General features: G+C 37.4%; 1 protein-coding gene and 1 long non-coding RNA gene across 2 annotated transcripts; both read left to right on the top strand.

Annotated features, from left to right (window-relative positions):
* Nucleotides 1-912: 912 nt before the first annotated feature.
* LOC113704429 (uncharacterized) lies at nucleotides 913-6,778 on the top strand. The gene is made up of 2 exons (XM_072071501.1): nucleotides 913-2,622; nucleotides 2,891-6,778. The coding sequence occupies exons 1-2, from the start codon at nucleotides 913-915 to the stop codon at nucleotides 6,776-6,778; spliced, it is 5,598 nt and encodes a 1,865-aa protein (XP_071927602.1).
* A 462-nt stretch (nucleotides 6,779-7,240) lies between these two features.
* Nucleotides 7,241-10,214, top strand: LOC140021497 (uncharacterized). Its single transcript, XR_011825320.1, has 3 exons — nucleotides 7,241-7,429; nucleotides 9,220-9,299; nucleotides 10,041-10,214. It is a non-coding gene; the product is annotated as an uncharacterized lncRNA (long non-coding RNA).
* The last annotated feature ends 16,386 nt before the right edge of the window (nucleotides 10,215-26,600 follow it).

The raw sequence follows: 26,600 nt of genomic DNA, 5'->3' as shown, positions 1-26,600 counted from the left end.
GAAAAAAGAGGTTTAAACTTTAAAGTATTGTTTATATCTTTGTCGTTCTGCATATTACCACATAATCCTCTAATGTTTGAAAATATCTATATAAGCCCCTTACAGTATTATGTAAAATAAAAAAAAAAACTAGATGTGCTTCAAAAAGATATATAAAAAAGACAAAAAAATATAAAGGGATTGTTGCTCTTTTTCTATTTTCATGGTCAGTGCCTCACACTTATATTTTCTTTTGCCAAGATAAATTAATATTAACTATTCTAGTTTTCATTTTCATAGGGTAGCATAGTGTATATTCTTTCCAAATAGCAAATAGTTTTGTTATGCCATTTATTAAAAGTTGAAAGTTGAAAGTTGTATTATTTGTGAGGACCCGAAAATTCTCTTATTTTTATCGTATTTTACTCGTTTATTTAATTATTTATTCACCTGTTTTCTCCAAATAATTTATTTCAACCATTTCAAGTCTATTTGTATGGAACAATGTCTCTCTTATGTTTTTAAAACGTTTCGTTAGAAAAATTTAATTTTTCGAAGGCTCGTTTAGTAAGGAATAACGAGTACATGCTTTTCAAGGCAAAATTCGATTCGAGAGTACAATAATTTTGGAGAATTAAGAATGATCAATAGTAGACTAAGAAAAGTTAATTGAGAGATTAGATATGAGTGAGTAAAAAATTAATCTTATACCGTGCGCGCGTCGAAAGTTTCCCAAAAGTCGCGTCGGTACAAACTAATTGGGAATTTGAGGAATTAATACTAGACTTGTGTGAGGACTTGTATTTTTATTTTAATTATGTATTTATAGGTTTACTCTGGTGGCAAATTTATGCGGTATTAGGGTTTTGAAAAACGCTCTCTAGGGTTTTGCCGCTCTGCTTCCCTTTGCTTGTGCCGGCGAGGGCTGTTTCCATGGCAGCCCTCCAGCCCCCCGCTGGGGGGCCTCCTTCTTCCTCGCCCCTAACCTTTTCTCGGAAATCGTTTGCGGACCTCTTCTCTAATAACTCTTCCACGCCGCAGCTTTCTATCCAAACATCTTTTACCACTCACAAGGGAGAACCAGCCGTTCTTTTTTCGCAGGATTCCCTGGAGAGACTTGCTGTCCCATATCGCTTTGCGTTGGTGGGGAAATTCTCACGCGGCAGGCCTAAGTTGGAGGAGATTCGGAGGTTCATCCTCAAGCTTGATTTGCGTGAGGCTGTTCCGGTGGGATTGCTTGATAGCCGCCATGTAATTTTTCAATTTCAGAATGAAGCAGATTTTCACAGATTTTGGTCCAGGGGGTTGTGGTACGTCCAGAGCTTCCCCATGAGAGTATTCAAATGGTCGCCAGCTTTTCATGTTGATCGTGAGCCTTCGGTGGTTCCGGTGTGGTTCCAATTGCCCAAGTTGCCTCTTCATTTTTTCCATAAGGAAGCTTTGTTCCAAATCGCAGGCTTGATGGGCGTTCCTTTGCTGGTCGACGCCGCTACCATGGCTGTCTCGCGACCGAATGTGGCTAGGGTCTGCGTGGAGGTGGACCTGCTGAAGCCTTTACCTCCTCGGGTTTGGATTGGGAATGGTGGTCATGAAGGGTTTTGGCAAGAGCTGCGGCCAGAAAATTTGCCTAGCTATTGTCTACACTGCTATCGACAGGGTCATCGGGTGGATGCATGTCACGTTTTACAGCCAGCCTTGAGGCCTGCAAAGAGGGTGCGGGATGCTCCTTCGGTCCAGGCTTTTGGGGAAGCAGAGGATAAGGCAGCAACGCAGGAGGCTCCTGGTGGGGGGAAGCTAGATCCTGGTGCGGCTGGGCTAACGGCAGGGTCTCCTGTCGCAAAGGGAACGTCCCTTGTCCTGCTGGGTGGGGCGTCTTCATCGTATGCTGAGGTTGGGCAGGGTGATGCCCAGGTCAAGTCTCCTCCTGGGGGGGGTCCCCGCGACAAGAGTTTTACGGCTGCGGCAGAGGAGGTTGTCGAGCCGACAAGACAGCAGGAACCCATGTCTCTCCAGGACGCTGCGCGGCTTGTGTCTTCCCCATTGCCTCTTGCTGCGCTTAGCCAGCAACGAGGTGAGGGAGCAGGGATGGCAGGTCTCCAAGGAGAGCTGGAGTCGCTAGTCGACGGTGCAATGCAGACCGCGGTTGCAGCAGAGCTGGAGCGAATTGCAGAGCTGGTGGTTACCGAACAAAGCAGTGAGGAGGGGGGCGATGGGCTTCGGACTGAAGTGGTGATTGTGGAGGGGGAGGGGGATGATGCTGTAGGCCGAGTTGTGCAGGATGGGGGTGATGTTGTGGATAACCAGGAGGTGGTGCCTGTTGCTGATAACCAGGAGGTGGTGCCTGTTGCTGGTCTCTCGGCTCAGCTAAATGGGACGTTAGAGGTTGTGCTGGAGGTGGAGCAGGGGCTGGTGCGTGGTGAGGAAGTGCAGGAAGGGTATGTGTCTGACGAACCTGATGTTCAGGGCTGCACGGCAGCAGGGAATTTGTCTCCAAGAGGAATAGGAGTGGCAGCTGAACGGCTTCACGTGGCCCAGCTAGTGGAGCACCCCTGTCAAGTAGTTGATGATAATTTTCAGACGGCCAAGACTAGAGCTAAAGGGCTGCGGGCCAAATTTCCTTCGGATAGGGAGCTTCGCTCTACGGTAAGATCTCATGAGCTGTGTCCATCCCGTTCTGATGATTAATACATTATTTTGGAATGTAAGGGGTCTTGCTAAGGCCTCTCATTTTAGGAGATTAAAATATTTGGTAGTCACAAATAAGCTCCAATTACTTGTGGTATGTGAGTCTCATGTGAATGTGTCTCGTGCTGAGGAGTTTCGTATTAGATTAGGTTTTGATTGTGTTCGAACTCATTCGTCGGGGTTGTTGTGGGTGTTTTTTAATTTACCTTTTGTGGGTTTTGTGAAGACTGAGGGGGATCAATTTTTATCACTGCAAATTAGTCATCCTCAATTGTCAGCTCCACTTACTGTTACTGTTGTTCATGCTGCATCTACGGGAGAGGAAAGGAGGGTTCTTTGGGACGGGGTGTTGCATTGTCAGCCGCATCAGAGGCCTTGGATTGTTGTTGGAGATTTCAATGTGGTCGTTGAACCGTGGGAAAAAAGAGGTGGGCGGCCTTTTAGGGTGGCGGAGGCTAGAGATTTTGTTGATTTTATGGCCTCTGCGGGTTTGTTTGATGGGGGTTTCTCAGGGTCGAACTTTACTTGGTGCAATAACCGTCACGGTAGAGCGCGAATTTGGAAGCGGTTGGATCGTGTCTTACTGAATGAGGCATGCATGGATTTACATGTTTCTGTCACAGTTGATCATTTGGCGCGGCACCCTTCGGATCATGCCCCGTTGCTCATGGCGGTATCTACTCGGTTGGATAGCAAACCTCGGTGTTTTAGGTTCATTAACGCCTGGGCTGCCCATAAGGAGTTCTTGGGGGTGGTGAAGCAGTCTTGGGAGCAGGAGTGTGAGGGACCTCCGTTGCACGTCCTGTGTTCAAAGTTACAACGTGTAAAGAGGAGTATTCAAGCGTGGAATAGGGACAAAGTTGGGAATTTTTCTGACAATGTTAGGAAGGCAGAGGCGGAAGTGGCTCGATTGGACCAATGTATGGTAGGCGGGGGTTCTGAGAACGATCAACTGCAGTTACACCAGGCCCAGGCTCGGCTTAGTCGTGCGCTGGCCATGGAGGAGGCCCTATGGAAGCAGAGGTCTAGAGTCAAATGGTTGCAGTTGGGGGATAGGAACACCAGCTTTTTCCATGCGGTGGTGAAGCAACGGCGCATGCAAGCAGTGATTCATGGGGTCCAGGATGCCAATCAAGAGTGGGTGACTGAGGACGTGCGTATCGGGGCTGAAGCAATTAAGTACTTCTCGTCTCTTTTTTCGATGGAAGAGGCTCCAGCAAGTTCAGAGGCACTTGGGGTCATCCCAAAGTTGTTGTCGGAGGATGACAATGAGCAGTTGCAGAATATGCCATCCTTTGAGGAAGTGCGGGACGTGGTTTTTGCGATGGACGGGGATAGTGCCGCCGGGCCGGATGGGTTCACTGGGAAATTCTTTACCTCTTCCTGGGATATTATTGGCAGAGATGTGTATAGGGCGGTGCTAAGCTTTTTCTGTGGTGAGGAGCTTCCACGACGGGTTACTGCTACCTCCATAATTCTTTTGGCCAAGGTAGCACGGCCGAAGAGTTTTTCTGAGTTTCGACCGATCAGTTTGTGTAACTTTGTGAACAAGATTTTGTCGAAGATTCTAGCAGCTCGACTTGCGCCTATCCTTCCCAAGATCATTTCTACGAATCAAAGTGGTTTCGTTCGGGGACGGTTAATTTCGGATAATTATCTGCTAGCTCAGGAACTATTGTCTAATATGGGTAGCAAGGTACGGGGAGGGAATGTGGCATTGAAGTTAGACATGATGAAAGCTTATGACCGGGTAGTATGGCCTTTTTTGATCAATGTGCTTAGGGCTTTTGGGTTTGGAGAGCAGTGGATTGATATGGTTTGGCGGCTCATTTCGAATGTCTGGTTTTCAGTGGTTGTCAATGGGGCGCTGTTTGGCTTCTTTAAGTCAGCTCGGGGGTTACGTCAAGGAGATCCGCTTTCCCCTGCTTTGTTTATCATTGGAGCCGAGGTGTTGTCGAGGTCGCTGAATAGTTTGCCGTGTTTCCGAGGGTTTCATTGGTTTTCCGTTCCAAGGGGGTGCCCTCTAGTGACTCACTTAGGATATGCGGATGATGTGCTGGTTTTCTCCAGTGCGTCTGCGGGATCTTTAAAGTTAGTAAAGCGGGTGTTGACAAACTATGAGGCTGTGTCTGGGCAACGGATTAATGCAGGGAAAAGTTGTTTCTTGGTGCACCCAAAGGTAGGCCTATCCAGGAGGATGGCCATTCAGAGGTTAACTGGTTTCATGTATAAGCCTTTCCCGATTAAATATCTAGGGTTCCCCCTCTATTGCGGGCGCCGGAAGAAAGAGTTTTTTGGGGGTTTGTGTCAAGCAGTCCTTCTTCGTATTCAGTCCTGGCAGAACAGGGTGTTGTCTCAGGGAGGGAAGATAGTGTTGTTGAAGCATGTCCTTTCATCTATGCCGATTCATCTGTTAATGGCGGCTTCTCCTCCCAAAGCTATTTTCCAAGAGCTTGAGGGCATGTTTACTAATTTCCTTTGGGGAGCTTCAGAGGGGGGTCCCAAGTATCATTGGATTCGCTGGCAGGACCTGTGTGTGCCACAAGACGCAGGGGGGGTTGGTCTGCGCCAATTGGAGGATGTCTACAAAGCTTTCTCAATCAAGTTGTGGTGGAATTTTCGGGCAAAAACATCCTTGTGGGCTCAGTTCATGCAAGCTAAGTTTTGTCGGGCGGTGCACCCTAATCTGGTGTTTGATGGCAAAGGGTCAGAGGTGTGGTCACGGATGGTGAAAGTGCGGAATATCGCTGAGAGGCATATCGGATGGATTGTTCGTTCCGGGAGTTCTAATTTTTGGTTTGACAATTGGCTTGGTTCAGGAGGTTTGTCAGACCGGCTGGAGAGCGTTTCCGACAATAAGATTGTGGATTTTGTGAAACAGGCTACCTGGGATGTCAGAAGTATTGCACAATGGGTGCCTTCGGAGATAGTTGCTGAGATTGTTCTAGTTGACCCACCTGCCGGCCACTTGCCTGACCTCATGGTTTGGAGACCAGAGCATTCGGGATGTTTCACAATAAAGTCAGCTTTCAACTTGGTCCGACGTCAGTCCTCCCCCTCGCCATTATTCAAACGTATTTGGCATCAAGGTGTGCCATTGAGAATTTCATTCTTCCTGTTACGCCTCCTGCGGGATCGTCTTCCCTTAGATGGTACCTTATGGAAGTTGGGGATTCATGGACCGTCGCGATGCGTGTGTTGTGCTTCACCTGAGGTCGAAACTACGGAGCATGTGTTTGCTACTGGGGATATGGCGCGACAAGTGTGGCACTTCTTTGGGGATTCGGTTGGAGTTGCCTGGACTGGGCTGGCCTTTCGAGTCTGTATGGCGGCCTGGTGGCAGGGGAAGCGCGGAAATAAGTTTCTGAAATTTATTCATCTTGTTACTCCCTTGTTGATTTGCTGGCACATATGGAAGGCTAGGAATGGCATGAAATATGATGGTCAGAAGATCGAGGGGGTTCGGATATGTCATGGTATTGTTGTCGAGCTTTTACAGTTGTTTAGGGTACAGTTTCCGGAGTGCAGGGTCTCGGCATTATCTTGGGTAGATTTTTATCTGGAGGTTTCTAGTTGGAATGCAGCCAGGTCTTACATGCTAGTTAGTTGGGTAAGGCCTTCTCATGGGGGCCTCAAGCTCAACACAGACGGGTGCTCCAAGGGTAACCCGGGGGAGAGTGGGGGTGGGGGTGTGCTTCGGGAGGCTAGTGGTAGGCTGATCCTGGCATTTTCGTGTAATTTTGGGTTGGCTTCGAGTGTGCAGGCTGAGGCCCGGGCTCTTCTTTTTGGGGTCAGGTTATGCCTCCAGCGGGGTTTTGTTTCATTTGAGGTTGAGCTGGATTCCTTGGTGCTAGTGCAGGTTTTAAATCGGACATCTCGGTGCCCTTGGAGTATTTATAAGGAGGTTTATCAGTTGTTTGGGCTGTTGCATCACGTTCCACGAGTTCGTCACTGTTATCGCCAGGCTAACCAGGTGGCAGATACATTGGCCAGTGAAGGGTGTCGGCTGGGCCGGGAGGAGATATACTTGGCAGCTTCAGCCTTACCCCAAATTGCGAGAGGAGCTTTCCACTTAGATAGGTTAGGAGTTGCGGCTCTTCGCCGGATGGAATGATATGATGTATTTGGTTAAAAAAAAAAAAAAAAAAAAAAAAGGTACTTTAACCTTCAAAAAAAAAAAAAAAAAAAATAGGTTTACTCTAAAATAGTTATTTTTATGATTAATTACCCAAGTATTAGATAATTATACTATCGTTACAAGAATCTCTTAGAAATTTCGCTTTATCGCGCGCGAGTCGTAAGTTCGCGTTTTCACGCACGCGACTAATTGAAGGACTTTAGAAAATTATTGTTAGACTATTAAGAGTGAATAATTATAGTGTTAAAGGAAGTGCATTAGAGGTTTAGTGCACAAGTGAAACGAACTCGAGAGGAAAACGGACACGAACCGCGCACGTATGCGTACTATTCAAAATTGACTTTTGTGCAAAATTTGAACCACAACTACCAAGCTTCTCCAAGAAGCTTCACTCATCAGATTTTTCCACTCTCTTCTCTCACCCCTTGCTGGCCGAAACTCCAAAGGAAGAAGAAGAGCAAAACTCTTCATCATCTCACCTTATTTCTTGCACAAATTTCTTCAACAAAACACCATCCAACTCCTAGCAACTTGGGGATTCATCTTGGCTTGGAGGAGGAGGTCTTCTAGCCGAGTTTCTTGGAGCTCTAAGTGACCAAAAATTTCTGGTTTCTCATCATCTAAGAGGTAGTAATCATCCAACCCTTGAAACTTGGTTTTAGTGAATTAAATTTGACCTTGAAGCTTGTAGCTTCATGTGGGTGTCTTTATTTGGTTGAAAATGAGTAGAGTGGGCTCTATGAAATCCCACAATGGACATGTTGGATTGATATGATGTTTATGGCTGTTATTTATGTTGATTAAGTGTTAAACAAGTGTATATAAGTTGGAAAAGTGGAAGGAAAACCAAAGGGAAGTAGCATGGGAAGAGGCCGAATTCTGCCCTGTTTTTGCTGAGCCCTTGGTTCAATTTTTTTATGATCAAATGACCTTGAATTTGATGTAGATATGTTGTATAAGATGTGTGGAAAGTTTCCATCCAAAATCACTTGATTTGGTTGGGTAAAAGTTGGAATTTCAAAAATCTTCAAATCTGAAAAACGGGTAACAGGGGCTCTCTGGCAGTAAACTTTGAACGACCATAATGCTTTGCTCAGACATCGAAATCAAGTGCCATTTGTGGCATTTGAAACTAGACATCTGTAGTTTTCTAATGGTATAAAATGAATCCCTTGATTCAAACTGAGTGAGCTGTAGTAGTTCTTCAAAGTTACCTGTTCTGCTTTACCGCTTTGCTCGAGGGCCAGTGATTTGTTGGGACTTGTTGCTCGAATTTGAACTAGTTATGAACTGGATTTCAAAATGATTTCTTCTGATGCAATATAGCCTTATAAATGCAGTTTCCACCGCCACAAACCATGCTCAATTTCAAGTTGAATTGAGTGAGATGTGGTTAAATTACCGAACTGCACCAGTGATAGAAAAACCCTAATTTTGGCTAGCCGAATGGCCTAGCTCGAATTGGGACTTGTTATTTTGAAAATTTTGGTGTCAATCACCTACCAAATGTATATTATATGTTTCTAAGACTTTTGTTTCATAAATGAGCCAGATTTGAATCGTTTTCATTGGGGCAAAATGTTCAAAAAGGAAGAAGAAAGCAAAAGACAGATTGGTCATGGGATTTTCTTGAAATTTGGTAGTTTTGTTCACTACCTTCCTGTGTGAATTTTCAAATGAAATTTGGTAGAGAAGTAGTCTTCATATGGAAGTTGAGTTGTACCAATTTTGGTGTCAATCCAAGACCATTTAGGTACATAAATGATGGACCAAAGTCGTTTTTCAAATCTGGAAAATGTGCAAACAATATCAACTTTTGGCCGACTTTGGACTGCTGTATCTTGATGCTCGAAACTCCGATTTTTGTTCCTCTTGTTGTGTTTTAAACCTTGATTGGAATCCTAATTGAGGTACAAATTTCTGATGCTAGTTCACTTTCTATGAATTTTGCCGAATTTTCAAACTTTACCGAAAACTAAGGCTGAAACTGTCTTGGAAGTCCAAGTTAGCCCTTTTAAGCCGAAATTTGAGTATCTTCCATTTAGAATCTTAGAAAAGCGTCTTCTATACTTTAGAACTAGTTTCCAACGGTACAAAATTTTCAATTTTGGACCTACAGAGTGTAATATATGATTTTTCAAAGATTGCTCCTTAAATCTGAAATTTTTGAACTTGAAGGGAATTGAGTTTTAGAAACTCTTCACTACCCTTCGATATTGAATGACTGTTTTAGACTTGATTTCTTGAGGGAAAACAGTTTTTCCTTGTAATATTAAACCCCACTTTAGAGTCTCGATTTACGAGTAATTAGGGCTCTTTTCACTATATTTTCTTATTTATTGTACAAGGGTACAATCTTCTCCAATGGCTAGGGGTTTTTAAGTGGTAGCGTGTAATAGCTAACTATTTTTGCTCAGGCACTCAAGGGGACCTTCAAGAGGACCTCACAACGGACGCTTAAACACTTGATTGTGCACCACTCTTTCATTTTAATTAGGTGAGTGTCAAGTGCATGTTTTGTTGCAATTATGTGAATTGCTCCCTATGAACTGAAAATTGATAACTGCTGAGTCGAGTGTGTACTTTATCGCACTCGTTCTCATTTAAATGAATTGAAACTAAATTGCCTGAATTTAATTGAATTACCTGAACTGAATTGAACTGAATTATATGCTACGGCTGCATATGTCGTTGGAGTGAATCTCCTCGACCTATAACTGAACTGTATACATATCATTGGAGTGAATCTCCTTGATACACAACTAAACTGGGGGATACCCAAACTCATCGGCCGACCTTGCGACTCGAGCCGGCAAGGGCTTGGTCGGGAAGTTTGGTGAGCCATGAGAAAAACTGTAAACTTGATCTATTGGAGAGATCTCGCTTGGCCTACTCGAGTAGTAACGCCTTTTATAGATGTTCAGGCCCGATTCGGTGTATGGTGGATGGAACTGTGAAGTAAGTGGAGATCTACGGATTTAAAATACCGACCCGATTGATGGAGAGTCATCGCGGGAAGGTATTCGATCGAGGTTGGCAAAGCAAGTGGAAATTAGCTCCTGAGAGCTACCATATTCTTGAATTGTTTCTGTTTACTTTTACCTGCTTGAAATGTTAATTACTTGAACGTTATGGTTTTACTTACCGATTATTACTGTTACTTGGACTATGTGCCTGCATGTGTATTTCTTGACCTCACTGAGTATTGGCTCACCCCATTAGTTGTTTTCCTTAACAGGGATCGGAATGGAAGTAATAAGGAACCGCCGACTTGAGGCATTTTTGTATTAGGGTTTCGATTGTAATCGACTAGACATCTTTTGGGGCAGTTGTATATTTTGGGTAATCAATGTATTTTGAATTTGTGGTGTAAGATCGGATATTTATATATGGAAGCGACTTCACTTTCTTACTTTGTCTTGTCACATTAGTTATTATCGTATTAAGCTATAACGGGAATTGTACCGAGTTCTTGCGAGAGTTGGGCAGGCGTCCCGTCGATTCCCTTTGGTTCGCCTTAGGGAGAAGTGAGGGCGTCACAATATTAATAGCACAATTTTCCTATCTGTTAGTACATATATTCATTTCCTCTTACTAAGAAAAAATTAGAATGAATTATGTTAATTTTTTAATACAATTTATTAGTGAAGAAAGCTTAATTACAAAAAAATTCCTATTTTATGATAACAACTATAACCTTTCCTTATTTGGCTCATAATTTTTAGTTGAAGATTATTCTAATTTCAATTTAAATGCAGTTGATCAATAAAAAAAATGTTTTGCAATAGCAAAAGATTGACTAAATTTCATGTATTTGTAACAGAAACTAAAAATTGAGTGTCAAGAAGTCAATATTTTACTTTTCGTAATGGACAATGGCACATGTGCAACATGTAGTAATAAAATTTGATATTGGGTTTAACCAAACATCAAATTACAAATTTAACAATCCATTTTGAAAACTAAATTAATTTTGACACATTTACTTTTATATTTATACCGGTGAAAATATTACAAATCTCCAATTAAGATAATAAATTTAGCTATTTCATGTCTTATGTGGAAACATAAGATATAATATTTTCAATGTAAATAATATCTTAGAATAGGATGAAATTTTCTATTATCAAATCTTAGTGTCACTTTTCTTTTAGAATTATTGGAGTTGAAAGAAAGAAAGAGAAATACCTAGGCGTTTCCATAGAAAATTTTTTAAAGAAAGACAAAAAAAAAGATTTTTTTGAAAGAAAAACCAAGGTTAAGCAACATGGTTAAAAAAGCTAAAGTCAATTGTTGAAAATTACTTTATAAATATGTCTGTTATCCAAAGATATATTTAGGAAAATTTGAGAGAAGGGATAATGGAGAGGACGCTACTCCTTTAGAATTAGAATGCTATCCAAATGCTGTGCCAAATGGGTGCAAGAAGGATGCTACTTTCAAGTTTCAAGTTTCAAGCTAAAGTTAAGGACTTATAACCCATTAAGAACTCTTCAAATACGCCAACAAGCCATTAAACACGCCAACGCCAATGACAGCACTATTGACTTATATCCCATTAAACGCGCCAATGACAACATAGATCGTATTGATCAAGCCTTTTCTCCTTCTTCTTTTTCTTCTAGAAAATTGTATTGGTCAAGAAATTTTTACTTCCTGTGTCCCATTTTGATAGTTCTAGTTTTTTTCACATAGTTTAAGAAAAAGTAATTAACTTTGTTGAAAAAATAAATTTAGATTACTATTTTCCTAAAATACCCTTACATTAAATAAAGTTGACTTTTCATATATCAATATGTTTTGGAAAATCTAAATGCATTAAATGGGTAGGTTATATTCAATACTCATAATCTATATTAAATAAATAAGGTAGTTTATAGTAATAACAACTTATATTGAATAAGAGTATTTTAGAAAAAATAAAAGACAACCACATTTTTCAATTGAAAAATGGACTACAATTTGGGACAGATGAAAAAGGAAAACAGATCTATCAAAACAGGACTATCAATTCAGGGTCAATTCACTATATTAAGACAACTTATAATTGTTTGATACTGTCCCATTTGCAACGATCTGTACTAATTTTCCAAGATATCATATTCGCAAATTAATACAGACCCGGAGATCACGAAATTAGGAAAGACCAATAGCTGCTTTTGCATTAAAAATTTCTTTAAATTGAAGCAAAAATGTTCTTCCAGGAAAGAAAAGCTGAGGAGTTCGTGAGCCTCCAATAGAAGGAAGAAAAGTTAGATACTATCAAAAGATTTTTGCATCTACATCTTTAGTTGATAAAATTTGTTCAAAGTTGTATTAACAGAATACCGAATGCTAGTTGCATGTTTATACGTGAATAACTGGACTTGTCATAGTGCTGTCTTGACTCAGTCTTTGAGAAAAAATATGGTCGAATTCCACTTATCCTTACTTTTATGGATAGTGAAAAAATAACAATGAGTTGAATACTTTTGCAGAGCCTTTGGGCCATGCTCCTTCAAGACTTCCATGGCATAGATGACGAAGACTTTCTACCAATATTCTTGTTCCTCTTGTCTATATCAGGACTATGTTAAAGCAGCAATTGAGAAACACAATTTAAAAGCTGAAAAGATTTATATGTTATGCATAGTGCCAAACCATTCTTTCATTTGTCTCCAATTTTCAGGAGAAATTTTCAAAGAATTATGGAGATAAAAGCTTCTGAAATTATACAACAGTAGCGTGATGCTTAATTTGATTTTCATAGAAACTTTCGTGGATCTATGAAATTTCTTAATCCGGAAACATACACGTAATTAATACAAGATAGCAATTGTTTGAAATATTTCTTGAATGGTGCTCTAATTTTACATGCAAAGTGCTAGAAATTTAGTTGCTAAAAAGGATTTATTGGTGTGATTGAGCAATGAAAGAGTTCATAAGAGAAAAAAAGTGAAGCAAGATAGCTATTAAAATTTAGTATTCTGCATAATTCATGAAGCAGTAAGACATCCAGTACAAAATCAGATAGATAACAAATATATAGTAGATTATGTGTATTTTTCTTTGATGGTATAGGATCCAACTTTTGTTTCCCAATAATTTCTAATCCAAGTGAATGTAATTCGTTAACAGTTAAATTAAGCTAGGGAAATAGAGTACAATCCGGGTTTAGAAGTGCTTGAAGACGATCTTTCTCTTTGGGCTGGAAAGACTTTAAGTTCTGACTTTTAACTTTTCTTCCACCTTTTACAATAAGTTAGTTTAGAAAAGGATAGATCGTACTACATTTTTGTCTACATTCAATTCCGTAGAAGACCCGTCGGTTCAACTTCTAATCAACATCGTTAAATTTTCTGCCAGATTCGACACATTAGCATGTCTTAATTGGAATGCTCAGCATAGAAAAAATATTGTGTGACAATATGTAATAGTCTCTATAGTAAAGTGATGTGTTGAAGAATTATTGGGAAATATGTTGAATTGATGGAGTCAAGTCTTTGGAAAAAAAAAATGGTCCAAATCAACCTATCTTTACTTTTCTAAATTGTGAAATAATCACAATGACCTGAATCCTTCTAAAGATTCTTTGGGCCATCCTTGACATAAACACAATTTTAGAGCAATTGAGAAACACGATTTAAAAACTGAAAAGACTTACTACATATTCATATAGTAGCCAAACCGTTCTTTCATTTGTCTCCTAATTTCTGGGAAATTTTCAAAGAATTATGTAGATAAATGCTCCTAAAGTATATGAAAATAGTGTAATGCTTGAATTGAGTGTCATAAAAACTTTCACAGAACTGTGAAATATTTTTTTGTATATGTATATATACATGCATACATACATACATACATACATACGTGCATACGTGCATGCATAATACAAAGTAGCAATTATTCGAAATGTTCCTTGAATAGTCCTTTATTATAACATGTAAATGTCTTAGAAAAAGCAGTAAAAGTTTTGTAAATAAAGATTTATTGGCATAATTGAGCAATAAATTAAGGGGTCACAAGAAAGAAATGTTAAGTAATATCGACATCCAAATTAATCATTATAAGCTGACCTTGTGCCTAGCTCATAATATATAAGATTGTAAATAATTTTCTCTGATAGCAAATCAAAGGCTTTGTTGTTAAAATTGAAAATGAAGCAGCATCCTACATTTCCGAAAGAAAGTGAATGTATATTACAATTTTGTCCGAATTACCTTAAAGTGATCACTCTTTTGAAGGGCAACTATGTGTTAACCACTTTTTTTTTTTTCTTCACCTAGTACAATTAGTTAGTCTAGGAAAAAAGAGATTAGTCTAGAAAGGGTAGCTCCCGGATCCAGTATCACTTTCCTCCTAAGGCATTCCATGGAAGAGCCGTGAGTTCAACTTCTACTATACATTGTTAAAATTCCTGCAAACCTTATCTTAAGGCCCAACTGACAAAAGTATGATTTTCTAAATTAGACTATGTTAGGCAGCATTTGTGAAAGGCCCGATTCTTAAGGCCCAACAGACATTCGTAATGCTGCTTTGCATAAAAAAACCATTTTCCTTGAAATATAAAATTTGAATTTGAAATTTAATTTTTACATACATGTCATGAATCAAACAGTGATGATATATATACTGTCAGTGTATATAAGATTTACTTTTCTACATTCGTATAACATTGGTTAGGCAGAGAATGACAATGCATTTTTGCATTTATTCAACATATTATTTTCTACATATTATTCTAACATATGTTGAATTCGCGATCTATAGGAATTTGCCCCATAGGATGATTTGTGACAGATTTCTAAGAATGCAACTAAAAGTGATGTAATTAGCAATGTAAATTACTCTAGGATATCTTCCTCAATTTGATTGCAAGAGATGCTTGACGATTCAATGAATTTAAATTCCCCCAATGTTGATAAACATTGGTTCTATCTAATTGATGTTTGCCTAATCATAGTTCTGAAGCTGTTGGAAAGTATTGTAGGGAAAACACCCCTGAATTCATTGTTGGAGAAATCAACAATGCACAACCTCTAAGTCTAATTTGATTCTTGAATGTGCCAAAGGATCCAAAAACCCATTAGCTTTCAGGCTTAAAGACTTGGAATGTGGAAGATTTTCTAGCCATGTTGGAAAAACGTCACTTATATTATTGTTCCTGACATCAAGGATTTCCAGTTTTTTTCACATTGGCCAGTGATCGTGATAGTGAGTACTGACCCTTCCAAAAAATTGCCATTCAAATCGAGGTTTGTAAATGTCCTGGCAACGCTTGAGAGCTTAAGCTTACAAAAAATTGTGGAATCCCACCATTGAATTTGTTTATAGACAAGTCGAGTATTGTAAGTCCTCATAAATTGCAGACCGAAAGTGGCAATGGACCCTGGACTGGAGATGATTGAATCCAACAGCTAGAGTTTTCCAGTTCTCGGAAGTTAACCAGCTGGCAACAGGGATTAAGGAATGTCATTACGTGAGAGTTATACAGAATCTAAATGGTTCGAGTGTCTAACTAAATCTGGCAATTCCTTCATCGGAGAAGAGGTTGGGGGAGAGTACCATTGTTAAAGTTGTTCCCGGCTGTCTATAGTGACCGACGCTTGGGAAGTTTAAGGAATACAAGTTTTGTCAAATTGGAACACGTATTATTTAATAAATTTCCTATGAATTCCTCTATTTGAAATCCTAGGATATGATTATGTTCTGGAACTAAGTGCAGTAAGTTCAGAAATCGGAATAACTAGGACGGAAGTGTACCATTGAATAGAGATGGCAATTGGGGCGGATGCCTGCGGGGCTAATAGGATGGGTGCGCAGGATATGATTATGTTCTAGCAAATAATATTTATTTTAATTAGTTACAAATTTATACTAATAATATTATTAGTTATAAGTATTATATAATGTATATTAGTTAATGTAATATAATTGATATTATCAATTATACTAATAATTATACATGTCTATAAATAGAAATTATTAATTATTTATATTAAATTTACTAATATATTCACACTTAATACAATAACACTTTTTTTCTCAAAAAAAATACAATAATGAATTAGTGATTGTATTTATTACAAAAGTGAAAATTTGATTACTTTAGTTATATTTGTTTCATCATGTTGGATTGTATTCAAATAGTTTTTGTTTGATTGTTTTTATGGGTTTCAATTGTGAAATTACAATGGATAATGATTTGGTTATATATTGATATTTTAGTATTTAATTATTTGCTAAATTTTGACTACAGTAAAATTATATGATAAATTTTTATTAATCCTCCCCCACCCCAAATCTGCCCCCGTTGCCATTCCTACCATTGAGTAAGTTCTTTGATAAAGGAAAAGGGTTGAGTTTTTGGAGCCCATTCATGTTAGATGGAAGCAGGCTTGCTAGTAAATTTTCACTGATATCTAATAGGTACAACTAGACCATTTATGTTCTAGCATTGCTGCTCATTGTAAAATTTGATTGAAATCAAGATTTTACCAAGAATAGGCTCTTGATTGTAGTTGTTATCTTTTTATATTTCATAATTGCAATCTTATTTTCAGTGAACCAATTTGATTGTTTCTCTTGACAAGAATTGAGCATCAAGTTGTTTGAAGGAGTGATCCTTGCCTAGCTCCAAATCTCGACTTTCAGTTGTGAGGCATTTGAAGGCGCAACTATTTTGTACCATTAAAAAGTCACGTCTTGGTTGGCGGGAGAACGATGTAAAGTATCCTTCTCGTAATTTTCTTCTGAAAACACAAACTAATCAGGGATATTTGTCCTATTTTCTTATTTTATATGGAACTGTCTTCTTGCTTTGAGCCTTGGAACAACAGATAAAGTGGCAGGGAACCAATATCACGATATAGATTTGATAACCGTATAAAAACTAAAAATCAAGAATAAGAGAACCAAAATGAAGCCAATTTTATTGCTAATCTTGCCTTATTGCCACTTCATTCCGGAGGCCTGGAGCTTGAGGTCCAATTTTCTATTGATTATCCATACATAAAAAAGGTAATCCTATGAATAAGCATCATTCACTAATCAATTTTATCATGGGGAAGAAGCAAAGAACAAGATAGTTATATGCAAATGGTTATCATGCAAGGACAGAGGTAGAACAAAAGAAGAAAGGAAAAAAAAAGGGTAAATTACATATAACCTTCTTGTGTTTTATCTATTGCCACATGACCTCCCTAACATTTCAAAATATCCACTTCATCTTCATCCTCCTATGGTATTATGTAAAGTGGAAACTTGATGGAAAATAACCTATGTAATGTTCTGAATTGAAATACCAATAATGTCCTTATTTAAATCCTAAATCAATCGGAGGCTTAACTACCCTGTATAAAAGTATAAGAGATTACGTGAATAACTACAAAAATCATATGGAATAAAGTGAATATTTATACAAACTATAAGAATGTTACATAGAGATTAAAATTTTATAGCACGTGCTTTTAGAGAGTGTTTGATATAAACACAGATAACTAATTGTATATTTCGACCATTTTTTACTTTACATAAAACCACAGAAGGATTATGTTACTATTTTGAAACCGTAGGGAGATTATTTGACGTTATATAAAACTATAGGGGGTTATAAGTAATTTACGCAAAAAAAAGCGCATATTGCTTGCCAATTTTGTAAGTTGCCACTTCTCTTTTCCACCGCTTATACGACTCTTCAACAATCCGTATGAACAGTCTTGGTTTTCTATTTGAGAATATGAGACTTCCTTTTGCTTATCCGAGCACTAATCTGAAGCAATATCTCAAAAGAACAGCTTTCCAAGTAATCCATCAAAGTACTCAGAATCATACCGTTGATGAAAAATCCCAATGATGATGGTGGTGGTTTTGCCCATGTATCTCCACAATCTTTGGTCATCGGTAATCCACCTAACACCAAGTTCCCTCCACACAAATCATTTCCAAATGTAACAAAATGCCTTCTTCGAGGAAAGGGTCAAACTAGATGATTTTCTGAAAGGTTACGAACTCAAGAAATGACAGATGCAGAAACTCCACAGAAATGATCAATCCTTCAAGTTGATTGCAAGAAAGGTCTAGGGATTCAAGCATATTCAGATTCCCTAAGTAATACCTAGGGGTGGCAATTCGGTCCAAATCAGGTTGGCGGGTCGGGTTCGGGTCAACCCGCCAGAAAATCTGTTGACCCGAACCCGACCCGTCAACCCGTGACGGGTCAGGTGTGCTGACCCGAAACCCAAAAATTTCAGATTGACGGGTTGGCGGGTCGATCTGAAATGACCCGAAACTTAATTTTAATTTATTAATTTATCACTGTAATTTCTAATAAAATCAATTTCTTACAAAACTAATTACATAATCAAGTAATAAAAATTTAAATAAATAATTCCAAACCAAATCTAAAATAAATTAAACACCGTAAAAGTGTTTTATCCCAAACAAAATATAAAATAAATTAAAACAATATAAAAGTAAAAAATAATATAATATATTATTTGTCCAAATATAATAATTTCAACTTCACACAAATTAAATAAATTCATTTAGGATTAAGTAATTAATGCCTTTGAAAAAAAGAATAACTTAGTTTAGTTAGATAAAATTATTTTTATGTTTATTAAATTATTTTTAATTCGTAAACGGGTCATATCGGGTCATATCAGGTCACCACGGGTTGACCCGAAATCGACCTGTTTTCTTTTCGGGTTCATCGGATCCAACCCGATTCTGACCCGAATTCCCGAAACCTCAACCCAAACCCATTAATTTCGTGTTAGGTTCGTGTCGTGTTTTCAGGTCGTGTCGAAAATTGCCACCCCTAGTAATACCTATGGAATACGACCATTGAGGTGGTTTTGAGAGAGATCGAGCTGTCAAAAAAGGGTCCAATACTCCATTTAAATGGTACTTTCATGATCCATTTATTCCCAAAAAAAAAAAGTCGGCCTTAGTTTGATTTTTTTAACAACTGAGCCATTTTACAGGTCCCATGTCAATTGGATTCATGTTCAATTTTGACCTCGTCACCCTCTTTTCAATCCCTCCTGAGTCTCATATTTGTAAAGCTCTCCTTAATAACATTTACTTGTATTTTTATAAGTAAATAGTAGTATGATTTTTATAGCTAAATCTATGGTATCTCCGTCCTTGACAGATGTCTTGAACTACTAATAGCGCTTGCTTATCCAATGGCTATCTTATTATGATAATGTTTCGAACAAGTTTTTTGAAATTGTCAATATACTAGAATGATACGTATGATTGGATTTTTTTCCCTTTTCTAGGTTTAAATAATTCTGTGATTTGAAACAATTTTTACTAGTTAATTGAAAAACTTGCGTCTATCCAGAAGAAAGAAAAAACCCAAGATGGACAAAACTTCTAGGGTTAGTTCCGCTTTGTACTTTCGGACTATATTTATATTTTCACTTTGGTCTCAAAACTGTTGTACTTCAGTCCCTCACTACAAGAGAAGTAACTATTTACTATGATATTTTCAATTACAAGCCTATTTTCATAGCCTATAATGATGAATAGGCTACAAGTTTCGTAGCCAGTAGTATAGTTTTTGGCTACAAAGCCTTCAAATCGTAGCAATTTTAGTCACAAAATACTTCATTCACACAATTTATATTGCAATTTTTTTAGAGTTTTTGTAAAAAAATGTATTGTAGCAATTTGATATATGTGAGGTAAAAAAATAATTAAAAAATACGTTCACGGAAAACGTAACCATTTTTTGTTGGAAAATTGCTTTCCAGACAAGGCTTTTTTCTACTTTTCCCGACGAGATAGAAATCTTGGACATTCTTCTTGGGCAATGGCTATGAAGATTTAATCTTTTATCTATGAAACAATTTTGTAGCCAATGCAAATACTCATTTGGATACAAATTAGTTTTGTAGCCAATGCAATTAATCTTTTGCCTACAAAGTTTGTTCCGAGCCATTGCTAATAGTCATTTGGCCATGAATAAGTTATGTAGCCAATGCAGTTGGCCTTGGCGACGAAAAACTTCTTTTCATGGCCTATTACAATTTGCTACCAGGATTCAGCTACGAAATTGGCGACAATATTTTATTGTCAAAAATGGTTTTTGGCTATAAATTTATGAGTTTTTGCCGCGACTTTTTTCCTAGCTAAATGTCAATTTTCTTGTAGTAAAATTTGTCCTAGTTATATAATAGAGAAAAATGCAGTTTTGATACCCAAATTTTGACACATGAGCAGTTTTAATCCCCAAACTTTTGATAAAAACAAATCTAGTACTCAAACTTTCAATATTTGAGCACATTGAATACTCTTAGTGGTTTTTTTTCTAAATTACTACTTGAAAAAGTCACGTGATAGCCATATATTCAGCAAATATTTGATAAAAAAATAGTCATATATTCGGCAAATATTGTATAAAAAAATGCCACAAAAATGTAAAATATCTTTTTGACAGTAAGGTGAAGATGAAATACAGCAAAAGAAGGAGAAAAGGAATAAGATGAGTAGAGTCGGGCAAGTGATTAAAGTTTTTAAAATATCTTTCTTGGTACTTAGTGTCAGAAAGATATTTTACGTTTCTTTGACATTTTTTTTATGCAATAATTATCAGACATGAGATTATCACGTGACTCTTTTCGGTCGCATTTTGGAAAAAAACTGTCAAGAGTACTAAATGTGCTTAAATATTGAAAGTTTGGGTACCAAATTTGTTTTTATCCAGAGGTTGGGTATTAAAACCGCTCATGTGTCAAAATTTGAGTACTAAAACTATATTTTTCTCTATATAATATATGTCTAATTTATTCCTAAATTATAAAATTTGTTCCTCTTTAAGGACTAAAGTATAAAATATTTCATATTTTGTAGAATAAAATGGGACAAAATTTACTTAAGTGGAACATATTTTTTGAAATTTAGAGGCTGAAGTGATTTTTTTTTTTTTTTTTTTGTTTTTGATTTGGTAGGAGGGCTTTAAGCTCATGACATGGAAACAAGTCGAGGCATGCGAACGCCCATTACATCATAAGCTAACAATCATCGCAGTTTCTCTGGCGGGCTGATGAGACATTGAGCTCCATGCTGCATTCCCAAGCTTTTCTTAGCTACACATCCTACACTTCTGGAGTGAAAATTTGGATGTGTTTGAAAAGCGCAAGTGTATTGAACACAAACTTCTAAGACCAAGTGACTCTCTATCAAGACATCAAATTGAACAATCTAATTAAACTACCACTTAAAATAGTCCATTACTCGTTCGGCTAAAATAACTAATAAAAACTAGCTTGTTTTATTTTTCTAACAAACTTTAATTTACAGAGCTCAGCAGAGGTTTCTACAATGATAACAAAAATGTAAACGTGAAATTAAAAAAAAAAAAAACTGAAGCAGGAAATCTGTTGCTGTGTAATTTTTTTTCTTTCTGAGGACAGAATTGAGTTACCTTCCTAATTAAGATGTATTACTTAAGTATCAGCAAAAGAAAATTATGTGAATTATTTTGATCATTTGATGTATAGTCTTGTTAGATTAATATCGACATCGAATTTTTTAAGTAATCTATACAGCAAGAAACATGTTACATGCAATACAAATGCTTTTAAACTAGTATGCATATAAAATGCTCTAGATGGCAAGTATTCCAATTCATTGTGAAATTTTTTTTTTAAAAAAAAGAGAAATCTTTTACTGTCTTCTTTAAAATTATCCTACTAAGTACTAATGGTCAAGTTGCTAAGAGCCAATCAATCTATCATCTAATCTATTGATTGATTTCTTTCTAGTCTCAGTCTCGTAATCTTGCTGATGTTTTTAAACAGCAGTATTGCACTTTCATTGAAAAAAAATAATAATAAAAGGATGCATATGTTGTTGGATATGTGATAGTAGCTTAACCAATAACCAATTATTTAGTGATTTAGTACCTTGATTTAGAAAAACTACAGAAGATAATTTATTTATTTTGGGGTCAAAAATTACTATTCCTTCAAATATTTAAGGCTGAAAATAACATCTCAGAAATGGAGGAAACCTACTCACAGAATATAATTCAAGTGAACAAAATTGGGTAAATATTTTGTAGCACTTCATTCTTGGTCATCAACTAAGGAACCCCATAGGTACACAAGGTTTCAACCTTACAAAAATAAAATACTACTTCTATTCTCATCAGACATATACCATCACAAAACATCACCTTTGTGATTAGAAGGCAAAAAGATCATTTTTTGTGATTAAGTAACACAAAATTACACTTTTTAATAATTTGGCAAGACCTTGAAATTCCTTAACTCGAGGAGAGCATGTGTATTTTTGTTTAGTTTGCCCCAATGACAGGTGCCGAACCTGTACAATAATAAATACCTACTCGAGAAAAATACAGATTTTGTATATAGCGGTGAGTAGGGTCGAATCCACAGGGACTGGGGATAATTTGTTTCTTCTAGAGTCCAAAGTATGGGGGGTTTTGGATTAAATGCTAACTAAATAAATTAACTGCAGAAAATAATTAATTAAAAGAAATGATTGGGAAAACTCTAGCCAAGGGTACACATCAGAAATGGTTCATGCACTGATCATTGATGCAGAAATAATTCCAACATTTAGCAATAGATTAGTTATAGTTGTCATGCACGCGATAAACAACCAACCCTTCCTTAATTTCTCGATAGCTAAGGTACGACCGTTAGCTATTTCTCTAACCCAAAAGTAACCCTAGGTACGACCGTAGGATTTAATTTCTAAATTGCATTAATAATTAGAAAGGCCCAATCCTAACCAACAAACACGCTACGAGGGTTTGTTTAAATTAGATCATATGCTCCCCTGACATAAACCCAATTACGCCAGTTGCTACTGAGGTAGAGATAACGAACAATTACGGATTCAATTACCCCTATTTAGCAAAAATAGCCTATATGAATAATTAATTATTGCGCACTAATCAATCATACACAAGGCCATAGCAATTAAAATCAAGGAACATATAAATACCAATAAATGAAGAAAATGATTAAAACAGATTCGATCTCACAGTAATTGTCGAACCAAATCGTCAGTTGTCCCCTTGACTAGAAAAGCTTAACCACGCCTCATGAGAAAATCTCCCCGTTGGGGAATATTGTCGAATACCTGGCGTGTGTCAGAGGCCAGTCCAAAGAAAGAAAACTAGAACTAAACTAAAAAAACTAAAACTAAAGCCCTCGATATCTTTTGCTTCTGTACGTTGTCCCCTTTTAAAGCAACAAAAGAAAGATGACTAAAAGCTATCTAGGTGGTCCCCACACATGTGGACAAAGCCTCCCAAGTACTTCTTGTTCCAAGTCTCTCTACGTTGCTTTCTTTAAAGCCCAAATGACCAAATGCCTTTCACTAGCTTGTGGTCCCCCACCAATTCAAGGGCCCAAGGATTGAAATCCTTAGAAGTCTCCATATTTTTCACAAAATCCCTCCTTTTTGGTAGTTTTCTGCTTCATTCCTGAAATTGATTCCAAATACCAAATATGAGTAAATATCAGCAATTAACACAATATTTGTCAGGGATAGAAGGGAAAATTAATAATAAAAATACTAACAAATTATACCCTATCAATTCCCCCCACACCTGAATCATGCTTGCCCTCAAGCATAAGAACAGCAATTGAACACCAAAATTTTGACAATGGCTATTGCTCTAACTATCATATTGCCAAGATACCCAGAAAAACATATATCAAGCATCATAGTTAAGATCCAAGAAAAATCACTCCGGTTAGCTTCCCAACCACCAACTTTTCCAATTTAAAGCAAACTAATCTAAGAAAAAGGAATGGTTGCTCACATTTATCAGCAAATGATCCAACTATTAACCAAAATCTCGACATTAAGATCACAAACTGGCAAGCTGACTTATTCACATACTAACACAATCTTTATTTTTTTCTTTTTGTTTTTTGTTTTGTTTTTTTTTTTTTTGAAGGAACAAAAGACTTAGTCTATAGCCCTTAGAACTTTTTGACGCGAACTCCAACATTTGACAGATGGAAGAGCCCGGTTACTCAGCTCTAATTGCTACGGGACCGCGCACTCATAGCAACTACTACCTTTTGACGCGAAAATCAACACTTTAGGTGAAGATTCCCGGTTACTCAGTAGTAATCACTAGCGAAGTACAGTCAGCTCTTATTTATAACCATATAGCACAATAACTAAAAATAACACAAAAATAACAGCAGCCAGCCTCAAATTTCCAAACATGGAGAACTAAAATTAATAATTGGACCAATTCACAAGAAAAATGCCAACAATCATTCCCTATGCCTAGAAAAGTTAATTAAAAATTAGAAAAGTCAAGCAATTATTGATATTCACCAAAAAGATGTTCCTGAACTCAACCACATCAACTCGATACCTTTTATTAATAAACTTGGCAACATCAGAATCAGAGACAACAATCCAACATCAAAACTTGGTATTCATATGAAGACTGACCACTAGAAAAAAGAAAAGAAAAGAAAATAAACGAAAGATGGACAAAAACAAACCAAAAAAAAATAAAGAAAAACAAAAAACTCTAGAAACTAAAAACAAAATTTCTAGCACCACAATGATTCCCCCCCACACCTAATTCACACATTGCCCTCAATGTGATAATGTAAAAGTAGAAGGAAGGAGAGGGGCAACGGTACTTCCCTGAAGTCATCAAAACAGGGGCAGTTCAGGTGGAAATTGGGGATCAAGACGTGCATGGTGACGTCAATGTGGGTCATCCGAGTCTCTAGTCTCTCAACTCGCATCTGGAGCTGGTGCCATTCGTGGCTTCACCATGAACTCTAAATATCACTCTAAGCAACAAGAGACTACCATTGCCAACAAATAATGGAAGCCGAAAATTCAAAGTAATAACAATTTTTAAAGCCATCCCAATGAGCAAAATGCACAATTCAACCTCCTATAGATTAAACCAGACCCCAACACTTATAGCAAATACAATCAATAAGTACTCATGGACCCCATGTAGTCAAATTCAGAATTAAGGCCGTCCAAAGTGCAACAACTGCTCCAAAGACCCCAAGCAAGTCAATAAGACACAACCAATAAGCAATAAACAAAGGAGGAGCATAGTAGCCGTCCAAAAACAAGCAATCAGTCACGAGAACCGCTTAGAACATGCAACCAATATCAATAAGCAAAAAGAAGCGTCACGGGCGCCCCCAATAAGCAATAGCAGCAATTCACCCACAATTGGACACAAATTTCAGCAAATGAGACACACTTGGACCCCAAAGTAGTAACAACTGCTTCCAACTGGACAGTCAATTACCCAATACAATTAACCAAATTTGCAATTTAGCCAAGCAATTGGCAATATCAGCAACCACAGGTCAAAGTGCGACCACAACTGAAGTACAAGGTTAGTAGCTCGCAAACAGTACAGGCGACCATAAAAAAAATCAACGAATGTAATCAAAACACTCCCACCAGTACCACTGGTGCACAGACAGTAAAGAATTAAATTCAACGGTAGCAACTCAATCCACCAGAACTGAAACTTGAAAATAAGCAAGTGTCTCCAAAAACAGCAACAATGATAGGCTAAAGTGCTCAACCAGTACCACTGGTGAGTCACAGTGAAAAAAAATTAAAGCAAATGGCCAGCAATTCAATAAATATCAGAGAATTTTCCCACATATGGCAGCCATTACCCCCAAATCTGTCCAAAATTTACCCTAGAAAATGCCCAAGTACCACCCTCCTGTATCTAACAAGAAATCCAACCACAAATTTCAGAGATGGAGACTAATTAGGGGAAGAAGTCACAAAAATAAAATACTCCTTCTATTCTCATCAGACATATACCATCACAAAACATCACCTTTGTGATTAGAAGGCAAAAAGATCATTTTTTGTGATTAAGTAACACAAAATTACACTTTTTAATAATTTGGCAAGACCTTGAAATTCCTTAACTCGAGGAGAGCATGTGTATTTTTGTTTAGTTTGCCCCAAACATCCCAGATGGTTGGCATCTCGGAAAAAGAGGAGGACTTGGAATTTAGAGGTACAAATATGGGTTCTAGTAAATATCTTCAACAAAGTCATATAATCTTTCAACTTTTGTGGCCATATGTTAATCATGGGTAGAGGGCCTAAATTTGAGTTTGATTATTTACTTTGACAGAGTCATATATTTCAACTTTTGCAGCCATATGTTATCAAGGGCAGAGTGCCTAAATATGAGTGGAAATTCAGAATGTGATTTTTGTTGCAGCCAGTGGACAGAAATCAACCAAGAATCTGTGTTCTCTAAGTTGTATATAAGTTAGCTTTTGAAGGTGAATGTCACCGTGAAAATTGTTAGATGAAATATCTAAGGAATTAAGCTAGCTCAAGATTTGAAATTGTTGATGGATCAGTGCTAGTAAAATTGGTAAAAGGCAAGTCTGTTTTAGAATCTGGTTGATTCAAGGACTTTGCATAACCAATCTAATCAGAATGGTCACCTGAGTAATTGTGTAAGTGAGAGATCCAAGTTCCCAAGGAAACTAAAGCTGCTCCAAGTAAACATTGATGAAGTATCAAGGAGTTCCACGTTGTTTTCAACTATGAGTTTTCTAAAAGGGTTAATTTTCTGTAGACTGATAATGTATACACTTTTATCATTAAATATATAACATATAATTTGAATTTGAATTTAAAATTCAAATTTTATATATGTGTCGCATATCCAACCATGATAGTGTATACACCATCAGTGTATATAAGATTTACTCTTTCTAAAATTGGGTAAGGAAAGAATAAAACTTGGAAACTTGCCAGTGAAATCAGTAATTTGGACATCAAGGTT

The sequence above is a fragment of the Coffea arabica genome, chromosome 1e, assembly GCF_036785885.1.
Source record: "Coffea arabica cultivar ET-39 chromosome 1e, Coffea Arabica ET-39 HiFi, whole genome shotgun sequence".
NCBI classification, from domain to species: Eukaryota; Viridiplantae; Streptophyta; class Magnoliopsida; order Gentianales; family Rubiaceae; genus Coffea; species Coffea arabica.
The sequence above is the reverse complement of the archived record's forward strand: the minus strand, read 5'-3'. Positions and strand labels throughout refer to the sequence as shown.